Here is a 16,689-nt window from a genome sequence, read left to right on the forward strand (position 1 = left end):
ATTTCTGTTATAGCAGCACTAGATGAGTAAGACACTATGCCACCACTATTTCAGATATCAGCAGGGTCACCCACGGTGGACAGGTTTCAGCAGCGCTTCCAGACTAAGACAGACGAGGAAGAAAGGTCTGGCTATCTACTTTCAAAAATTAGCCAATGAAATTGCTGGAAAGTGAACCCTCTAGGTTGAAAGAGACTCAAAATACACATTGGTTGCAACAACGGACACAATACCAACGATTATGAAGATGGCACAGGGCAGGGCAACATTTCGTTCTGCTGTATGTATGGCTGCCATGAGTTGGCACTGACTCCTTGGCAACTAACAACAACAACAACATTCACCATTTGGTCACTCTCCAGTATGCACTTGGCATCTCCTATGCCAAGCACAGTTCTAGGAGCTGGGGACACAGTGATGAGCAAGACAGACATCATCTTTGACTTCAGGAGACAGTCAGGCAATTAAAGAAGAAACTGAAAAGATAAAGAAGGTATTCACAGATAGTGGTGGGTGTAAGGATGTAGAGAGGGGATGTGAGAGAGACTGAGGGTGGGTGTAGAGAGGGTGGTCAGGGAAGGCCTTCCGAGGTATCAGCCATGTGAAGTCAGAGAACAGCAATGCAGATGCCTCGTGCTCGCAAACAAGCTCCACCAGGGTGGCTGGGGGGCAACATCGATGGCAGAGGCCAGATCACATAATAAGGGGAGAGGGTGAGAGGAAGGAGTTCCTCTGGATTTCATGCCAATTACAAGAAGAAGGCTTTAAAAGGTTCCAGGCAGAGTAGTGACACGATCAGATTCACCTATTAAAAAAATCACCCCGGCTGCTAAAAAGGGTGGGCGGGGAGGTACTACAATCTTACAAGAAAGAGATGCTGGCATCTTGGACTAAGGTGGGGCGGTGGGTATAAGAAAGAAGTGGATACAGCTAGGACACATTTTGGAGGTAGGCCCAACAGGACGTGCTAACAGACAATTCCAGGAACTAGGGGATGGGATGTCCCTAGGGCTAATTCCTACACTTCCCCTCTGAGCAACTGAGCTGATAGGGCCTTCCTTGGGGGAGGGAAAGGTTTGGCTGATGCCAAGACCTGTTTTAGGGACATATTAAGTGTGGGGTTTGTATGTTATTAACTCAATAATGTTTTTTCTTCTAGGACATAAGCAAAGATAATGACAATAAGATCATAATGAAGCATTTAACTTTAATGTTTTCCAAAATGGTGCATATTTCTAGTTGTCTCTTTAGTATCCTCATACTTTGATACCAAAAGGCGCCCTGGCTGCTAACCTGCTAACCAAAACACTGGCTGTTCGAACACACCCAGACGCTCCAGGAAAAAAAAGACCTGGCGATCTGCGTTCGTAAAGATTAAAAAAAAAAATTATGCTGAGTGAAATTAGTCACAAAAGGACAAATATTGTATGAGACCACTATTATAAGAACTCAAGAAAAGGTTTAAACACAGAAAAAAGCATTCTTTGATGGTTATGGGGGTGGGGGTGGGGAAGGAATTCCCTAACTAAATAATAGACAAGGATCAGCTTTGGTAAAGGGAAGGACCACACACAATATAGGTGAAGTCAGCACAACTGGACTAAAGCAAAAACTAAGAAGTTTCCTGGACACATCCAAACCACTTTGAGGAACAGAGTAGCTGGGGCTGAGGCCTGGGGAACACAGTTTTGGGGGACACCTAGGTCAAGTGGCGTAACAAAGTTTATTAAGAAAATGTTCTCCATCCCACTTTGGTGAGTGGCATTTGGGGTCTAAAAGTTTTTCGGTGGCCATCTAAGATGCATCAATTTGTCCCATCCCACTTGGAGTAAAGGAGAATGAAGAAAACCAAAGACACAAGGAAAATACTAGCCCAAGAGACTAAAGAACCACATAAACCAGAGACTCCACCAGCCAAAAAAGAAAAACCAAACTCGTTGCCGCGGAGTCGATGAGGACTCATAGCGACCCTATAGGACAAAGTACAGCCTAGAAAACCCTATGGGCAGTTTTACTCTGTAACATGGGTTGCTACGAGTCGAAATCAACTAGATGCATCTAATAACAGCAATAACTTTAATACTATGTGAGAAACTAAAAATCGTCTAATCCCTTGGTGAGCGGCTGGCTAAGAACATAACTCCACGCTTCTGGTTTCTCCACCTCTCAGACCCCTGCAGGGGCCACATTTGGAAAGTTTGTGGGAGAGAACTTTGGTGCGTGGCCTCACTCGGTTAAGGTTTGGCTAACCACCTAGCTCCCACCTTCTCCATCACCACCTGTCTCCAACCCCCAGCACCTCTCCCTAACACCCGCACCCCCAGGTCGCACTCACCTCACTGACCCCAGCGCGCTTGGGGAGGTTGCCCACGACCACAGAGAAGGTGGATTTAATCGGTATTTGGCCAGATACGCGACCCTTAGGCAAGAAGGATGCCCCCGACTTTGCGTAGGGTGAAGGCGCGCTGAGCCAGGCCGCATCACCGATGCCGCCGCTGGGAAGAGAGGCTCCTGAGACAGTCCCTTCCCTACACACACACCCTCACAAGCACACGCGCGCGCGCACGCATGTCCCGCTCCAAGCTGAAGAAGAGGTTTTCTCAAAAGGCAGAGGAAACGTGGAGACTCCCTGGCGCACTTTCCTACTTTTGTTTCTTGCCGCTGCTCCTCCTGCCCTGGCGCTGTCCCGCGCGGGGTTTCGGGGATCCCTACCTGGGCCTCACACACCCCTACCCGGAGGGCTGGCTTGGGTCCGCGCGCACGGGAGGCCGCGGGGCCGAGAGACAGGGGTTCGTCCGCGCCCTCGACGCCCCGGTCCCCGACCACGCGGACGCCTGGGTCGCAGGGCCGGGCTGTGGGCCAGGGTCACTGAGCCAGGCAGAGGCCCAAGCGCGGGCCAGGACGTTGCGGGAGCCTGCGCTCGGGTCCCGGCCAGGCTGCAGGAAGCGACTAGGTCCCTGAGCGGGCGGCGGCGCGGGCCAGGACAGCGCTTACCTGCGGCGGCAGCAGCCGGCGGGGAGGGGCCCAGGCGTTCCGGACGCGGGGCTGGGGCACCCAGGGCAGCCAGGAGGAGACCAGCGGGCCCGGGCCTGGCCGTCCGACCGCCTCCAGCCCCCGCGCCTCCGGCCGCGCCGGGACCAGACGCACTTCCTCAATCCTGCGGAGGGCGCCAGGGCGGGCGGCGGGGAGGGCGGGCCGGCGGGAGGGCGACGGCGGCGCAAAAGGCGCGCCCGGCGAGTATGCCGCGCGCCTAGGGTCTGGGCGCTGCTAATTCTCCCAGAATGGGGTCGAGGGGCCCCTGGGTGCCCCGCCTCAGTTTCCCTAGCTGTTAAACGTAAATAACCAAATTTCTGGCTCCCTGCCCCCGGGAGATGACAGGCTCCCAGGGTCCTTCTGGGGTAAAGCCCTCCTCCAGGTCCCGGGCGCGCGGGAAGGCGAAGAGACAATTCCCACCTTCACCCAGCTTGCACCGTCCCGCTGCTCTGCTGGGCACCCAAATCAGTGAATTAACTCTAACTTGCATGTTACCCGTATTCTCAGGCAGAAAATATTGAAAATACAGGGAAATTCACTTGTCTACGAGCCTTCTACAGGGCAAAACCGTATTTTTAAGCTTTAGCATTTTGCAAACTGCACCTCTTCCACCATATGAATTTAACTGATTTAATTATGGATGTATGCAAAGATGCAGCTATTTGGTGAATCATTTTTAATTGTCTATTTTGTTTGTAGGTAAAACGTGGTAGAATATCGGCAATTTATGATGTTTCAACCTAACGTAAGGATGTCCATCACACCATTGAGGCTAATAGCAAACACCCGTCATAGAGGTCCATGCCCTTCCTACAAGCAGGCTTCAGATTAGGCGCTGCGTGTTCACTGAGGGGAGAGAAGCTCGCTCAGAAAAAGTTTATCAATGGACACCCTGTCAGGACCAGCCCCATAGCCTCCTCTCATGTAACGTAATGATGGGAACATTCCCAGGACTTAGCGCAAAGCACATGGATAAATGGTCACGACCCTCACTGCCATTTCACTGAAACCGGAGCAGCCACAGGGCCCCAGCTCGACGTTGCGGACACCCTGGGCAGTGGCCACAAAAAGCGCCTAGTGAGGCCCCTGGTTGGCGAGGGAACCACCGATCAGCTTTGCTCTGCCTTCAGAATTTACGGCCACTCGGCGCCCTTTCGGTTGTGCAATTCTATCCCCACCACTGGGGTCTTAGTACCAGTATGTTAGGTCAGCAGTATTACTGCCACCGAAAAGTCCCTAATAATTTGTGGGACGTGGTGTGCGTTGTGCTGAGGGAGCCCTGCGGCGGCGGAGCGGCGCCTCCCCGGGGAGGCCCCGCCACCTAGCGACGCAGTGATGAAGCGCGCGACCCTAGCCGGTGACACTGGAGCAGCCTGGGCCAATACCCAGGGGCCGATTATTTCACATTTTTTCACCACATCAAAGATTCTGCTTCCAGGTATGGCTGGTATCTGTCTCTCTCCCAACCCCATAGCACCTTCCTACAGGATCAAAGCCTCTTTTCAAATTTACAATCCCTGACACAGGCGGATAACTCAGTAAGCAAGGTAAGCATGAGCTTACTTACTAATCTGTAGTGAACAATCAAAAATGTGGTGAAACCCATGTGAAATGTTCACTACAGATGATCTGGTGAGAAAGGTAAATACTGTGCTTCCACTGCCTATTGGATAATCTGCCCCGCCAACACCAACAGGGTCCACTCAACTTCCCTGTTAAATGAGCTTGGAGACAGGCTAAAAATAAAAACATGAAAATCAGCTGGGACATTTGACACTCAAGATATCCTGTTTTGAGCTAGTTACATCCTGGCATTCAACTAAACTCTATCCATTAGGCATGAGTTAGTCATAGGTTCCCAGGGAAGGCTGTTACAGGTCAATTAAGGTTCCTTTCGGCTTCTCCTGGGATCCCACTGGCCCATGTTCTCTAGCTTTTACTCAGCACCCTACCCAGATTTTCAGCACCTCAGATTGGAATGGCCCACCTAAGGTGAGTCAGCCGGAAGCTGCCTCCAGAAACTTCCATTTCTGCCTTCTGAAGGCATAGTGGCGGGCTGCTCCCTCCATGTCTTCTAGCCATCTTTCTTCAGTGTGGTACTCCGTTTCCTCAGATGTTTCTCCATGGACACTTTTTGTTTTAAATGTCCCTTACTGTCCTGGTCACCTTCAAACTCAAGTCAGCCATATGGCTAGGAGCAAGGACATTCAAAGGACTTCAGATATCATCAGGAGGAGCAAGGGTATTCCAAAGGCGCCGCTTTGAGAGACTGTGCCCCCCCCATCCCACAGGCACACAAGTGTACACACACACCATGGCCCACCTATTGTCCCCATGTGCTTTGTCAACAATTGGCAAGAGTGATCTGGATTTTCAACATTAAGTGCACAGGTTAGGCTTGGGGGACCTAACCAAGTACAAGGAATGTTCTTGATCCAACTTCAGTGTCAGCTCACAATTTGGTGATTGAGGCTTCTTGGTTAGAAGTCTTAGAAACTTGAGGTAAATTAAACCCAAGCACCTAGATCCTCATGAAGAAAGTAACAAAAATAGACACTTACAGACACACAACTGGGGACATGGTGTTTTCCCTAAATCCTCATGTGATCTTCCTCACCACTTTCCACACTTATGGCCAATGTCCTCGTCACTGTGTAATAAAAAGATCCTCAGACAGCTCAGGTGACCAGTCTAAATTTAACGAATTAAGACACAGAGACAGTGCCAGGCTCCCTGCCTGGTTCACTCCAAAACCCATAGGAATGGGTTTCACGCTCAGGCAAAGCACTAGGCCTGATCAATTGAGCAAGTGGTATTTTATTCTAAAGTTACTGATCCTGCTTTGTTACAAGACATTTTGTACAGAAGATCCAGGAAAGAGACGTCAGCCACAGAATTAAAATGGGTTTAGTCCTCAAATGAAAAAAAAAACAAAAAACATAACGTTTCTCAAATACCAAATTTTATTTTATCATTGGTGCATTGTTGAACTCAGTCTGTAGTTAGGACCAGAATTTCCAGGCCGATAGATTTTTAAACCATACCACAGTGGTAAACCTTTAAAGAAGTGAAATCGAACATGATATAGATTTCCATTTCTAAATACAGTATATTACAGAAGGTTAAATATACCACCTCTGTGTACTTACAGCTATAAAAAGATACATTAACTATACCAAACCCATTGCTGTCAAGTCGATTCCGACTCATAGCGACCCTATACCAATTATACTTAATGTAGCATTTCATATTAAAGGCATTATTGTACAATGGAAGAATAAGAACCCTCTAAAGTGTTACTATTAAGGTTAGTGTCTATAGTTACTTGAGATAAAATCCTGACAATTCAGTGTATGAAGTCAGATCCTGATTTAACAAGTTCCTTGGTAACGTAAGTGTTAACTGATGTAGAGAAGGTGAAGTACATATTGCATATTTCCGACAAGGATGATAACCCCATTCCATAGGTGATTTTCTTTATACACACAGGTTCTGACATTGAGCTGCATCTTATCACTGCTGCCTCTCCAATTGTCAAACACAAGCACCATTTTTCCAATCAGAAAATGACTAGTTAGTAACACTAGAAGTGTCTGAACAACACAATTTAAGTTTGGTTTTGTTTTTTTAAAGCTATATGGAAACACTTGCCGTTTTCCAAGTCAAAGTTGATGGGATTGCACATCATTTGGATACACAAAGGGGAAAAGAAATCAGTTCACAACCTGTTACAGGATACTCAGACCACTTGGATTTAGAAGGAGACCCAGGTCCTCCAGGGAGCCTATGTGTTATTTGTTCATTAATCAGAAATTAACATCAAAATAGGTCTTTGAAAAAGCAGGTCTATATTGTGACACCAGTCTTTCCAGGCATACATGGTTTACTAATCTAAACCAGTAACAGAACTGGAAAAAGGACAAGTATGTAGGCTCATCATAAACCATTAAGGAATGTGGTAGAAATGTAGAATTTGTAAAAGTAAGTTAATTACTGCTTTGGTGTGTTTGTAAAATGTGGGACTTAATTACCACAGGATTCGTGGTGCTGTTCCAGGGTCAGAGCATTTCGCTCCTTAGCGTAAAAGGCGGTAACGAACTATTTTTTTTGCCTAAGAAAGTGCCTTGGTTAAGATAATGACACATTGTTAGCATATGCTCTTTGGGCTACTGATTCAGTCAGATTCCACAGGCAGTGTTGTTTTTATAAGCTGAGTCCTGTGGTCACTGTAAATATGCAGTCCTCAAAGACCCTCACTCACCCACACACAACCATGACCCCCAAATCTCCCTGCATCAGATCCTTGCAGCCTTTTTTTTTTTTTTTTTTTTACCTTAGTGTTAATGCTTTTCCCACTGAATGGTACCGTCAGCCCTCCCTCAGAAAAAGGAGGGGCTTGTTCTGTGGACAGGTGAACCTGAGGAACCCCAGGGCCCTGCTGGTGGAACATGCAGGGAGTTTTTCCAAGTTCTTACTAGAGTCAGATTCAGCAACGCATTTTTCAGCAGCTGCCGGACACTGCTAATACCACCTCCTGTTAACAATGTCCTGAGCATCTTCACTGTCCCTGGGACCCGGTCTAAGGGGCAAAACAGAGATGGCCAATAGCGCCACCCCCAGGCAGGACTGCAATTCTGCACACAACATACGGGCATCCACAGCGTGATCAATAAAACCTTAGGGTGGGAGCAGAAGAGTCATTCAAATCCAGGAGACTGAAAGCTTCCAGAAGAAAGTGTCCCAGAAAGGTCAGGAATGTCATTTTTTTCTTCGGCAAGTGTAATCCGCCACACTCAGCTGTCAAATGTTGGAGGAAGGACCCTGCCTTCCCTTCAGTGGTTCTTGTCATCAAGTTTGATGGTGACGGTTTTCACTTCTGTATATTCGCTCAGAGCATATTCACCTCTGTGATCACAGAAAAGAGAAAGATTCAGAAGGGGTGCCTTCCTTGGCCTTGCTGTGGAAACTGTGTTCTAATGCGTTATTATGACTCCGTTGGGCAATTTGGAATTTATGCAAAGGGCCAAAATGTGATGTCTCGATAGAGTAAATCAGGACTATCACATCATTAGTCAGTTTGAATAACTGGATATGTAACTTTAAGTTTAAATATCAAGGTTTTTGTGTATGATGCTTTCAAATATTCAGAAGGAAAAAAGGTTTCCCTTTGAAGAATGAAGGGGATTAAAAAAAGAGAGAGGTATATTCCCAGGGTAGGGGGAGCAGAGCAGAGGACGAGAGGGCCTGCGAGAGGGAAATTACACTGGGTTTTTAATTTCTAGATGGCAGTTGGGAGCCACTTGGAGAGCTAGAAGAGACGGCGACCCAAGGTTATTGATCAGGGGTGTGGCCAGAGGACTCAAGAGCAGCAGAGACTGGAAGGGCCTGAAGTCGGCCTTGGAGCCCAGCTGTGAGAAGACGAGGTCAACACTGACCAGACACAAGGGAGACGGTGGCGTATCCAGGGTATTGCACTGGCCCTGTGCGCGGGGCGCCATTGAGCGGTTTCTGTGAACCCGGTACGGCCCGATGTCCTTCCTCAAGTACGGTAATGTGTTAATTACAAGATTAAGGAGCTTGACTTGTATTTTTTAGCAGATATTATGGTAAAGTTATCTAAAAGAGGGGTATCAGATGTTTGGACCGGGCGCAATTTCAATGCTTGCCATAGGCGCCGTTTTCCATAGATAGGCTGCTGGCGGTACCGGGTTCACAGAAACCGCTCCGGGGCGCCACGTGCCTAGGGCCGGTGCAGTACCTGCCATATCTGCCATACCCTACTTTCGCCTCTGTTAAGCATCCTGGTATATTTCCTTTCTCTAAGTCTCAGAACCCTGGTGACCCTTCTTGGGCATCCTGGGCCATCCCGGGGCAGGTCTCGATTCCAGAACTGAGAGGTGGCTTTGGATAGATTAAATGCCTCTACAGCACTCTCTATAGCACTTGCTCTGATGTGAAGTCAGTAAAAATGTATACTTGTTGAGGAAAAGAGATGGAGTAGAAATGGCCATTTGAGTACCTTTGGATCCTCTACATAACAGATGGATCTTATCTCATCCCTTAGGCCAGTGGTTCTCAAGGTGTGGTCCCCAGACCAGCAGCATCAGCTTCGCCTGGGAACTTGCTAGAAATGCAGATTCTTGGGCCCCAGCCAGACCTACTATGGTAGGCAGAATAATGGCCCCCCAAAGATGTCCACGTTCTAATCCCTGGAACCTGTGAATATGTTAGGTTACATGGGAAAGGGGAATTAGGATAGCAGATGGAATTAAGGTTGCTAATAAGCAACCTTAAAATAGGAAGGTTATGCAGCAATATCTGGGTGGGCCCAATGTAATCACCAAAACCAAAAACCAAACCTGTTGCTGTTGAGTCGATTTCGACTCATAGTGACCCTATAGGACAGAGAAGAACAGCCTCATAGGGTTTCCAAGGAGCAGCTGGTGGATTCAAACTGCCAACCTTTTGGTTAGCAGCTGAGCTCTTCACCACTGCATCACCAGGGATCCAGTGTAATCACAAGAGTCCTTAAAAGTAGAAGAGGGAGGCAGAAGAAGAGAGTCAGAGGGAAATGAGACTTTGAAAGAATGGTCAAAGAGATGCAACTCTGCTGATTTTGAAGATATGGCTACAAGCCAAGAATACAGGCAGGCTCTAGAAGGTGAAAAAGGCAAGGAAACGGATTCCTCCTCAGAGCCTCCAGAAAGGAACACAGCCCCGCTGACACCTTGATTTTAGCCCAGTGAGACCTGGGTCAGATTTCCACACTATAGAATTGTAAATTTCTGTTAAGCCACTAATTTCGTAGTAATTTGTTACAGTAGTTATAGAAAACTAATACACCTACTGAATCAGAAGCTCTAGGGGTAGGGCCCAGCAACTTGTGTTTTAACAAGCCTTCCAGGTGATTCTGACACATCCTCAAGTTACAGAACCACTGGCTTAGAACTATGTAGTGTAAGGAAGTTCTTCCTCTTCCCTGAACCTCAATTTCATCATCTGTAAAATGGGAACACTATTATCTCCTTGCAGTTATAACGATTAGAGATAATTCATGGAGAATACCTACCATATGCTAGATAAAAAGTGAATGGTAGAAAGTATTATTATTATTTTTTATTATTAATATGTCTTTAAGATATTTAGACAGTTTCCTAAAACAAATAGTTTAAGAATCCATGATAATGGGTGAATTATTTTGTAATCTTCTCTAGGCATAACACAAAATATAAGCCATAAACAAAATGCAAAATTCAACTTCAGAAACTCCATTAAAAAGCCCAAAAGACACACGAAAAACTAAAAAAAAACAACATTTGCACATTTTTAATCCTGTATGAAAGACAGAGTGCTGTTTTCCTTACTATATAAAGAATTCTTACAAATCAATAAGAAAAACACCAACTATCAAATGGAAAAAATCAACAAAGGACATGGATTTAACTGTGTCCCCCCAAAAGATATGTTGAAGTCCTAACCCCTGGTTCCACCCAGAGGTGGCTTGGAAGAAAGGCCTGGTGATCTACTTCTGAAAAATCAGCCATTGAAAACCCTATGGAGCACAGTTCTAGTCTGACACACATGGCCTCACCATGAGTCAGAGTCGACTTGATGTCAACTGGTATATAAAGAAAAGCAAACAAAGTGATGAAATCATGTTGAATTAACATATAACTAATAAATCTAGTATGAAATCATTCCTACAAAATTACATCAATCCCTCATCCTTTCTATCCCGCAGTCACTGCCCTAGTTCCAGCTCTTGCAGCTCTTACTTGACCCACTGCAGCATCTCTCCCAATCTCATCTGCTCTGGCGCTCAAGGCCATCTGTGAGCCCTTGTCTTCTCGTGTGGAACCTCTGGGTTGTCAGCACTAGGAGAACAGGGATGGGTATCTATGTTGCTCACTGCCGTATCCTCAAAGCCTAGTCATGCGTGGCATATCAAAGGTGCTCAATACATATTTGCCAAATGAATGAATGACTAAAATGAATGACTGAACAGTGGCTACCTCTAACAAATGGGACTGAGGGTCAGGGGAAGGAGACCTTGACTTTCTACATGCCTCCTGTGGGGAATTTTTGTTGCTGGGATGATTACTTTTACTACAGCTCAAAACAAAGAACAAAGAAGCAGAGTGGCAGGATGAAGGTCATCCCAAGATCTGCACAGGAATAGATCCCGGAGGGCCCGTGGGTGGGCCACCCAGGATGGGGAAAACCATGGAATGCACCACATAGCACTCCAGCATGCGAAAGGGGAACCACGTTGCAGCCTGCAGACATTAATGAGAGACAACTGAAATGGACACTTGTTGTAAAGTCAGTTTCTGGGCTCCGTGTGAATTATCGTTCAACACTTTATCAAAAGCCTTGGGAAGACATATGCCAACGGTCAAAAAACAGATATTCAAAAAATTCCCAATTGTGGTTAACTGGCAAGATTGCACATTGGACATGTTCAGCGAATATTCAAAACCCTGCCATTTGCCAGGCAAGGGGTCAAAGCACTGTCAGGGTGCTGGGAAGGGGGAATAAGGTGACTCAGGTGAGGAAGACAAATAAGGCAAATAATCAGTATAAATTACTGCAAACCAGAAATCAGGTGGGCCCCACCCACCCTTCTGGTAGCTTCTACATCCAAGGACATTTGCTTTGGGAACTTATGAATTGAATTGTATCTCCCAAAAAGATATGTTGAAGTCCTAACTCCTGGTACCCGTAAATGTGACCTTGTTTGGAAATTGGGTCTTTGAAGATGTTACCAGTTAACATGAGTTCACGTTGGAGCAGGGTGGGTCCTAATCCAATGTAAGTGGTGTCCCATAAAAGAGGAGACGAGACACAGAGAGACAGAGGGAGATCGCCATGGGAAGATGCAGCTATAAGCTGAAGGATGCCAAGAAATGTCTGGGGCTACCAGAAGCTGGAAGAGACAGACAGGATCTTCCCCTAGAACCTTCAGAGAGAGCACAGCCTTGCCAACACCCTGAATTTGGATTCCCAGCCTCCAGAACTATGAGACAATAAACTTCTGTCCTTTTAACCCCCCAATTTGGGCCTGAAGATCCTGCTGATGGGACAAGCTGTGTCCGGCCTCTGGGAGGACAGTGTGTGGTCTGGAGACCCTGATTCCCCAGCTGCCAGGAACTGACTGGGTGAGGCAGGAGATCAGAGGGGTCCGCCATGCAGAGGAGATAAACGAGCCTGCGGGCGCTGGCTGGCTGCATTCCAGGTGGCTTGTGAAGGTGACCCCTGTTGTGGTGGGTCCAGGGACCAGGCTGCCAGGTTTAAATCCTGCCCCTGTCTCTCACTAGCAGCGTGCCTGTGGGGAAGTCACGTGACTCCCTGGGCCAGTTCCCTCATCTGAACACAGGAGCAGCAGTCAATACCCATCCCACAGGCTGTAACATGAGTTAGCACGTGCAGAGCGTTGGACAGGATCTGGCACAGAGTCTGCACTCACCAAGCTCTAGTGGGTGCCAGCCCTGTTGTTGGAGGACCCCAGAGGGGAACCGGGTGACTCCAGCCCAGCTCTCATGTCCCTGGTAGGCAGGTGGGTATGAATAGGCAACAACGTGGAGGCTCCCGGAATGCAATCAGAAACAAGACACTGGGTTTCTGCAAAGGGTCTTCCTGCCCAAGAATTTACTAAGTTCTCTGAAGGGGAAACCAGGGCTAGGATTAGAGGGAGACAAAGGGACATGCTCTACTCAGACATTCAGATGGTCATGAGGGTGTTTTGTCATGAGTCAGGAATGGACTAGAAAGAAGGACCAAGATGGGGGAAGGGAACTGGTCAAGAACATTTGCTTAGGGATGGATACTAGCCCGTTCTATTTTAGCATCTTTATGGAGAATCCAAAAGTGAAGCTGCCTGAAGTTCCCACCAAGGCCCAGACACAGAGGAGACCAGCTAAAAGGAAGCTTCAGAGTCTGTACCCATGGAGGACGTACAAGCAAGCCCAAGGTAATGCATTTGTATGCATGTAATACAAACTGTTTAAATAAAAGGGAGAACTCTGAGCTGTTAGTGATGTCCCAGGAAAGGCCCTGGGGATGTTATCACAGATGGCTCTGTGGGAAGATTGATCCACCAGCTGTTTGTCTACAAAGGGTGATAGAACCCTGAGCCCCACCAAGGAGGACGTGGGGAGAGAAGACGGCGTCTGGCTGGAGACCACTTCCCGTCTACCCTAGAACGTCTGACCAGCCCTGTACCCATGCCTTTCATCTTGGGCCAGATACAAGACCTGCCAGTTAGCATAAACCCGCAGAGCTCATTTCCTACCAGCTAGAAAGGAAGGGAATGTGGAGGGGGATGAGATGGGTGGGAAGACACTGATGAGGCCAGAGGGTCCAGGAGGAGGTGGTGCATTCTGCCTCCCAAAGGGACATCAAGAAGGAGCCAGAGTCTCCCGTGGCACATTCCTGGGGCTTCTGCTAGGCTCGGAAAGCTAGGCAGAGAGGTTTGGAGCCCAAGCTGGGGAGAGCCTATAGTCCTCGCTGAGGGCCAGGATTCATGGGAGTAATCACATCCTATATCTGGCAAAAAGGGCACTTTTTCAGTTCTGCCTGTGTCCTCACCCAACAAGCAGACGTTAAGTATCTACCAAACGCCCCAAGTGTGACGGGTGCTGGGAGGACACAAGAGCAGAGGCTGCAGGTGGATTCTGGGGCCAGAAGGAGGTTGGGAGGAGGAGGAGGGTAGGGAAGGTGGAAGTGGGGAACGGGAGGGGGAAGAGGAAGGAAGGGATCCAGACGAGCCCCAGAGGGAATGGACCACAAGCCTTTATGGCACTGCTGATCCGGACTGAGACGTAGGACAGAGGGTGAAGGGTCACCACCCTACAAATCTAGTAGATCATTTATGCACGCCACCTGCAGGCTGAGAGTGATGCAATACTTACAGTTCTCTGCCGTTCCCCGACATTTTAAAGCCGCCAAATGGAGCCTGTGCATAGATGGCATTGTAGCAGTTGATCCTAGAGAAAGAGTTAAAGATGTTCATAATGTCCCAGAAGAGGCCCAGTTGGACCATGGGTGTCCAATGGAGACCAGCCAAAGGCACCTGATGCAGAGCACTGCCTAACGAATGACCTTTAGTCTAAGTTTCAATCATTCAAACACAGTGTGCTTTCAACTTCTGCCCTCACATTCTTCCCACCAGAAACTAATGTTTGAGTATATTTAAGTACAGAGCTTTTCATTGGGATAGGAATGGAATGAAAACGGGGAGAGAGAGAGAGAGAGAAATGATGGCATAGGAGAATAAGAATTAGCTTTGAGAGTAGACAGTCCTGACCTCAAAGTTCTCCTGCTTCCTGGCTGTGTGACTCTGGGCTTTGTTGCTTAACCTCTCTGAGCCCCAATCCATTCATCTTTAAAATGGGGATAACCACACATAATCTGCAGAATATTGGTGAGGCAGAGACTATTATCCATACTTTGTAGATGAGCATGCGTTGCTTTTGCAATCAGAATAAAAACTAAAGCCAGAGGGGGTGAAGTTCAAGGGCAGTACCGCATGGCAGTCAATAGCAAGGGCGTTGGAGAAGGAGGGGTGGTGCTCAGCTCTGCTCTGCCACACAGTAGCTGTGCAACCCTGGGCAAGTCATCCATCACTCGGTGTCTCCATTTCCTTGTCTGTAAAATGGTGGTAATAATGGTACCTGTCTCAAAAGGGGGTCATGAGGATTGAGCAAAGCATTTAGAAGAGTGCCTCGTCCATAACGTGCGATTAGAAGCTGTCTGTTAATAGAGCAGTCACGAAGCTAACAAGGAAGCAAGGAAATGCGGGAAAACCAATCCACACAAATCAACTCACCAGACTGTCCCGGATTCAAGTGCAGACGCCAGCTTCAGGGCCTTGTCCAGGTTCTTTGTGAACACGGCTGCGGTGAGTCCGTATTCAGTGCTATTTGCTCTTTTAATCACTTCTTCAATGTTTTTGAACTTCAGAATTGGCTGCACTGGTCCAAAAATCTGTGATTAATGGCCAGAACGGCAGTGAGAGGCATGCTCACAGGGGAAATTTATGCTCTGAGCAGGCATTTCCTCAGTTTTGTCCCTCTTCACATATCCAAAGCACACACATGCATAAAAAGCGATGACTAGGGGAGAAAGAACCTCCAGTGGCCTTTTTAGCAGTCTGACTATTGAAATCTAAAGGGAAGGATTAAAATCAAACAAAAATCAAACTGAACAACAACAAAAAAATCTATGTAGGGTGTCAAGTCTCTCACTGTCCTCATCCTCCAGCCCTTGGAGTCACCCACACATGTCAGAGTGTGCAGACGACACAATCTTTGGGAATTTTTATTGGGAGGTTATTGGAAAGGGTCCCTGGGTGGTGCAAATGGTTTGTGCTCATCTACTAACCAAAAGGGTGGTGGTTCAAACCCACCCAGCGGTGTAACAGAAGAAAGGCCTGGCAATCTGCTTCCATAAAGATAACAGCCAAGAAAACCCTATGGAGCAGTTCTACTCTGTAACACACGGGCTCACCGTGAGTTGGAATCAGCTTGATGGCAATGGGTTTGATTTTGGTTTATTGGGAAGGGTGTTTACAGGCCCAGCTGTGAGACTCAGTGCCCAGGTTCTATGTTGGGGTTTTCACCAATGAAGATACCCTAAAATGTTCCATAATAACTCCTAGAGAAGGAATGAGACACTGTTGATTCCAGCCTTCCCCATAGCAAAGAAAAGGAAAGGAGAGAGCTAACAGCTGGATATTTAAAGGTAATCTTGAAGAAAGCTTGTAACTGATTCAACAGCAGGCACTGCTATAGCCCCTCAGGCCTGTACCCAGCCCAGCGACATACTCTCCCAGGTTCCTTAGGAACTCGGTGTCACAGAGATGTTTAAAGAGCTGAGCTTCATGCCATCATGGTACACCATAACCATAAAAGCCTCAGGGGTGAAATCTACAAAGTCCCTGCACCAGAAAGACCTTGGCAGTGATTCACTCTGTTGCAAGTCTCAAAAGGCCACCTTTCAGAGGCTAACCACCCAGAACCAGGTTCTTGCCCTCCATAAATGCTGTGCAGGAACACTGTGCGTCTAGCTTAGCAGTGGAATTGAAAGACAAAGTTAGATTTACACTCTTGGCAGGGAGGTCTCCTTAATTTCCATCATTTTAAGGACTCCTGTAATAGAAAGGAGTCCCTGGGTGGTGGAAGCGGTTAATGCACTTGGCTGGTAACCAAAAGGTTGGAGGTTCAAGTCCACCCAGAGGCACCCCAGAAGAAAGGCCTGGAGAGCTACTTCTAAAAAATCAGCCATTGAAAACTCTATGGAGCACAGTTCTACTCTGACACACATGGGGTCACCAAGAGTTGGAATTGATTTGATGGCAACTGTTTTAACTGTTTAATGAAAATCTATCCATGATGTGTTCTTTAAATGGATACTCGTAGTTTAAGTTTGGTTTGGGGAGAACGAAATCAGCTTCGGGCCCTGAATCCAAGTCTTGATTCCTGACAGAATTCACAGGTGGCCACAGCCCGCCCTGCCAGGCTGCATGACTAACTCAGGGATGTGTTCAGAAGACACGAGAGGGACTGTTGCTCCCCAGAGACGATGAGTGCTGTGTGGAAATGAGGGCGGGGTGGGCGCTGTGTGGAAACGAGGGTGAGGTGGGCGCTGTGTGGAAAC

General features: G+C 47.5%; 1 protein-coding gene across 1 annotated transcript in view; it reads right to left on the bottom strand.

Annotated features, from left to right (window-relative positions):
• Window positions 1-7,865: 7,865 nt before the first annotated feature.
• Window positions 7,866-16,689, bottom strand: part of ALDH1A3 (aldehyde dehydrogenase 1 family member A3) — a 49,382-nt gene continuing 40,558 nt past the window's right edge. The window contains exons 11-13 of the mRNA XM_004372646.1: window positions 14,861-15,018; window positions 13,944-14,018; window positions 7,866-7,938 (exon numbers count right to left, since the gene is read on the bottom strand). Coding sequence (XP_004372703.1) covers window positions 7,866-7,938; window positions 13,944-14,018; window positions 14,861-15,018 — 306 coding nt within the window. The remainder of the gene's footprint in view (window positions 7,939-13,943; window positions 14,019-14,860; window positions 15,019-16,689) is intronic.

Source organism: Trichechus manatus, unplaced genomic scaffold (genome assembly GCF_000243295.1).
Source record: "Trichechus manatus latirostris isolate Lorelei unplaced genomic scaffold, TriManLat1.0 scaffold00019, whole genome shotgun sequence".
NCBI classification, from domain to species: Eukaryota; Metazoa; Chordata; class Mammalia; order Sirenia; family Trichechidae; genus Trichechus; species Trichechus manatus.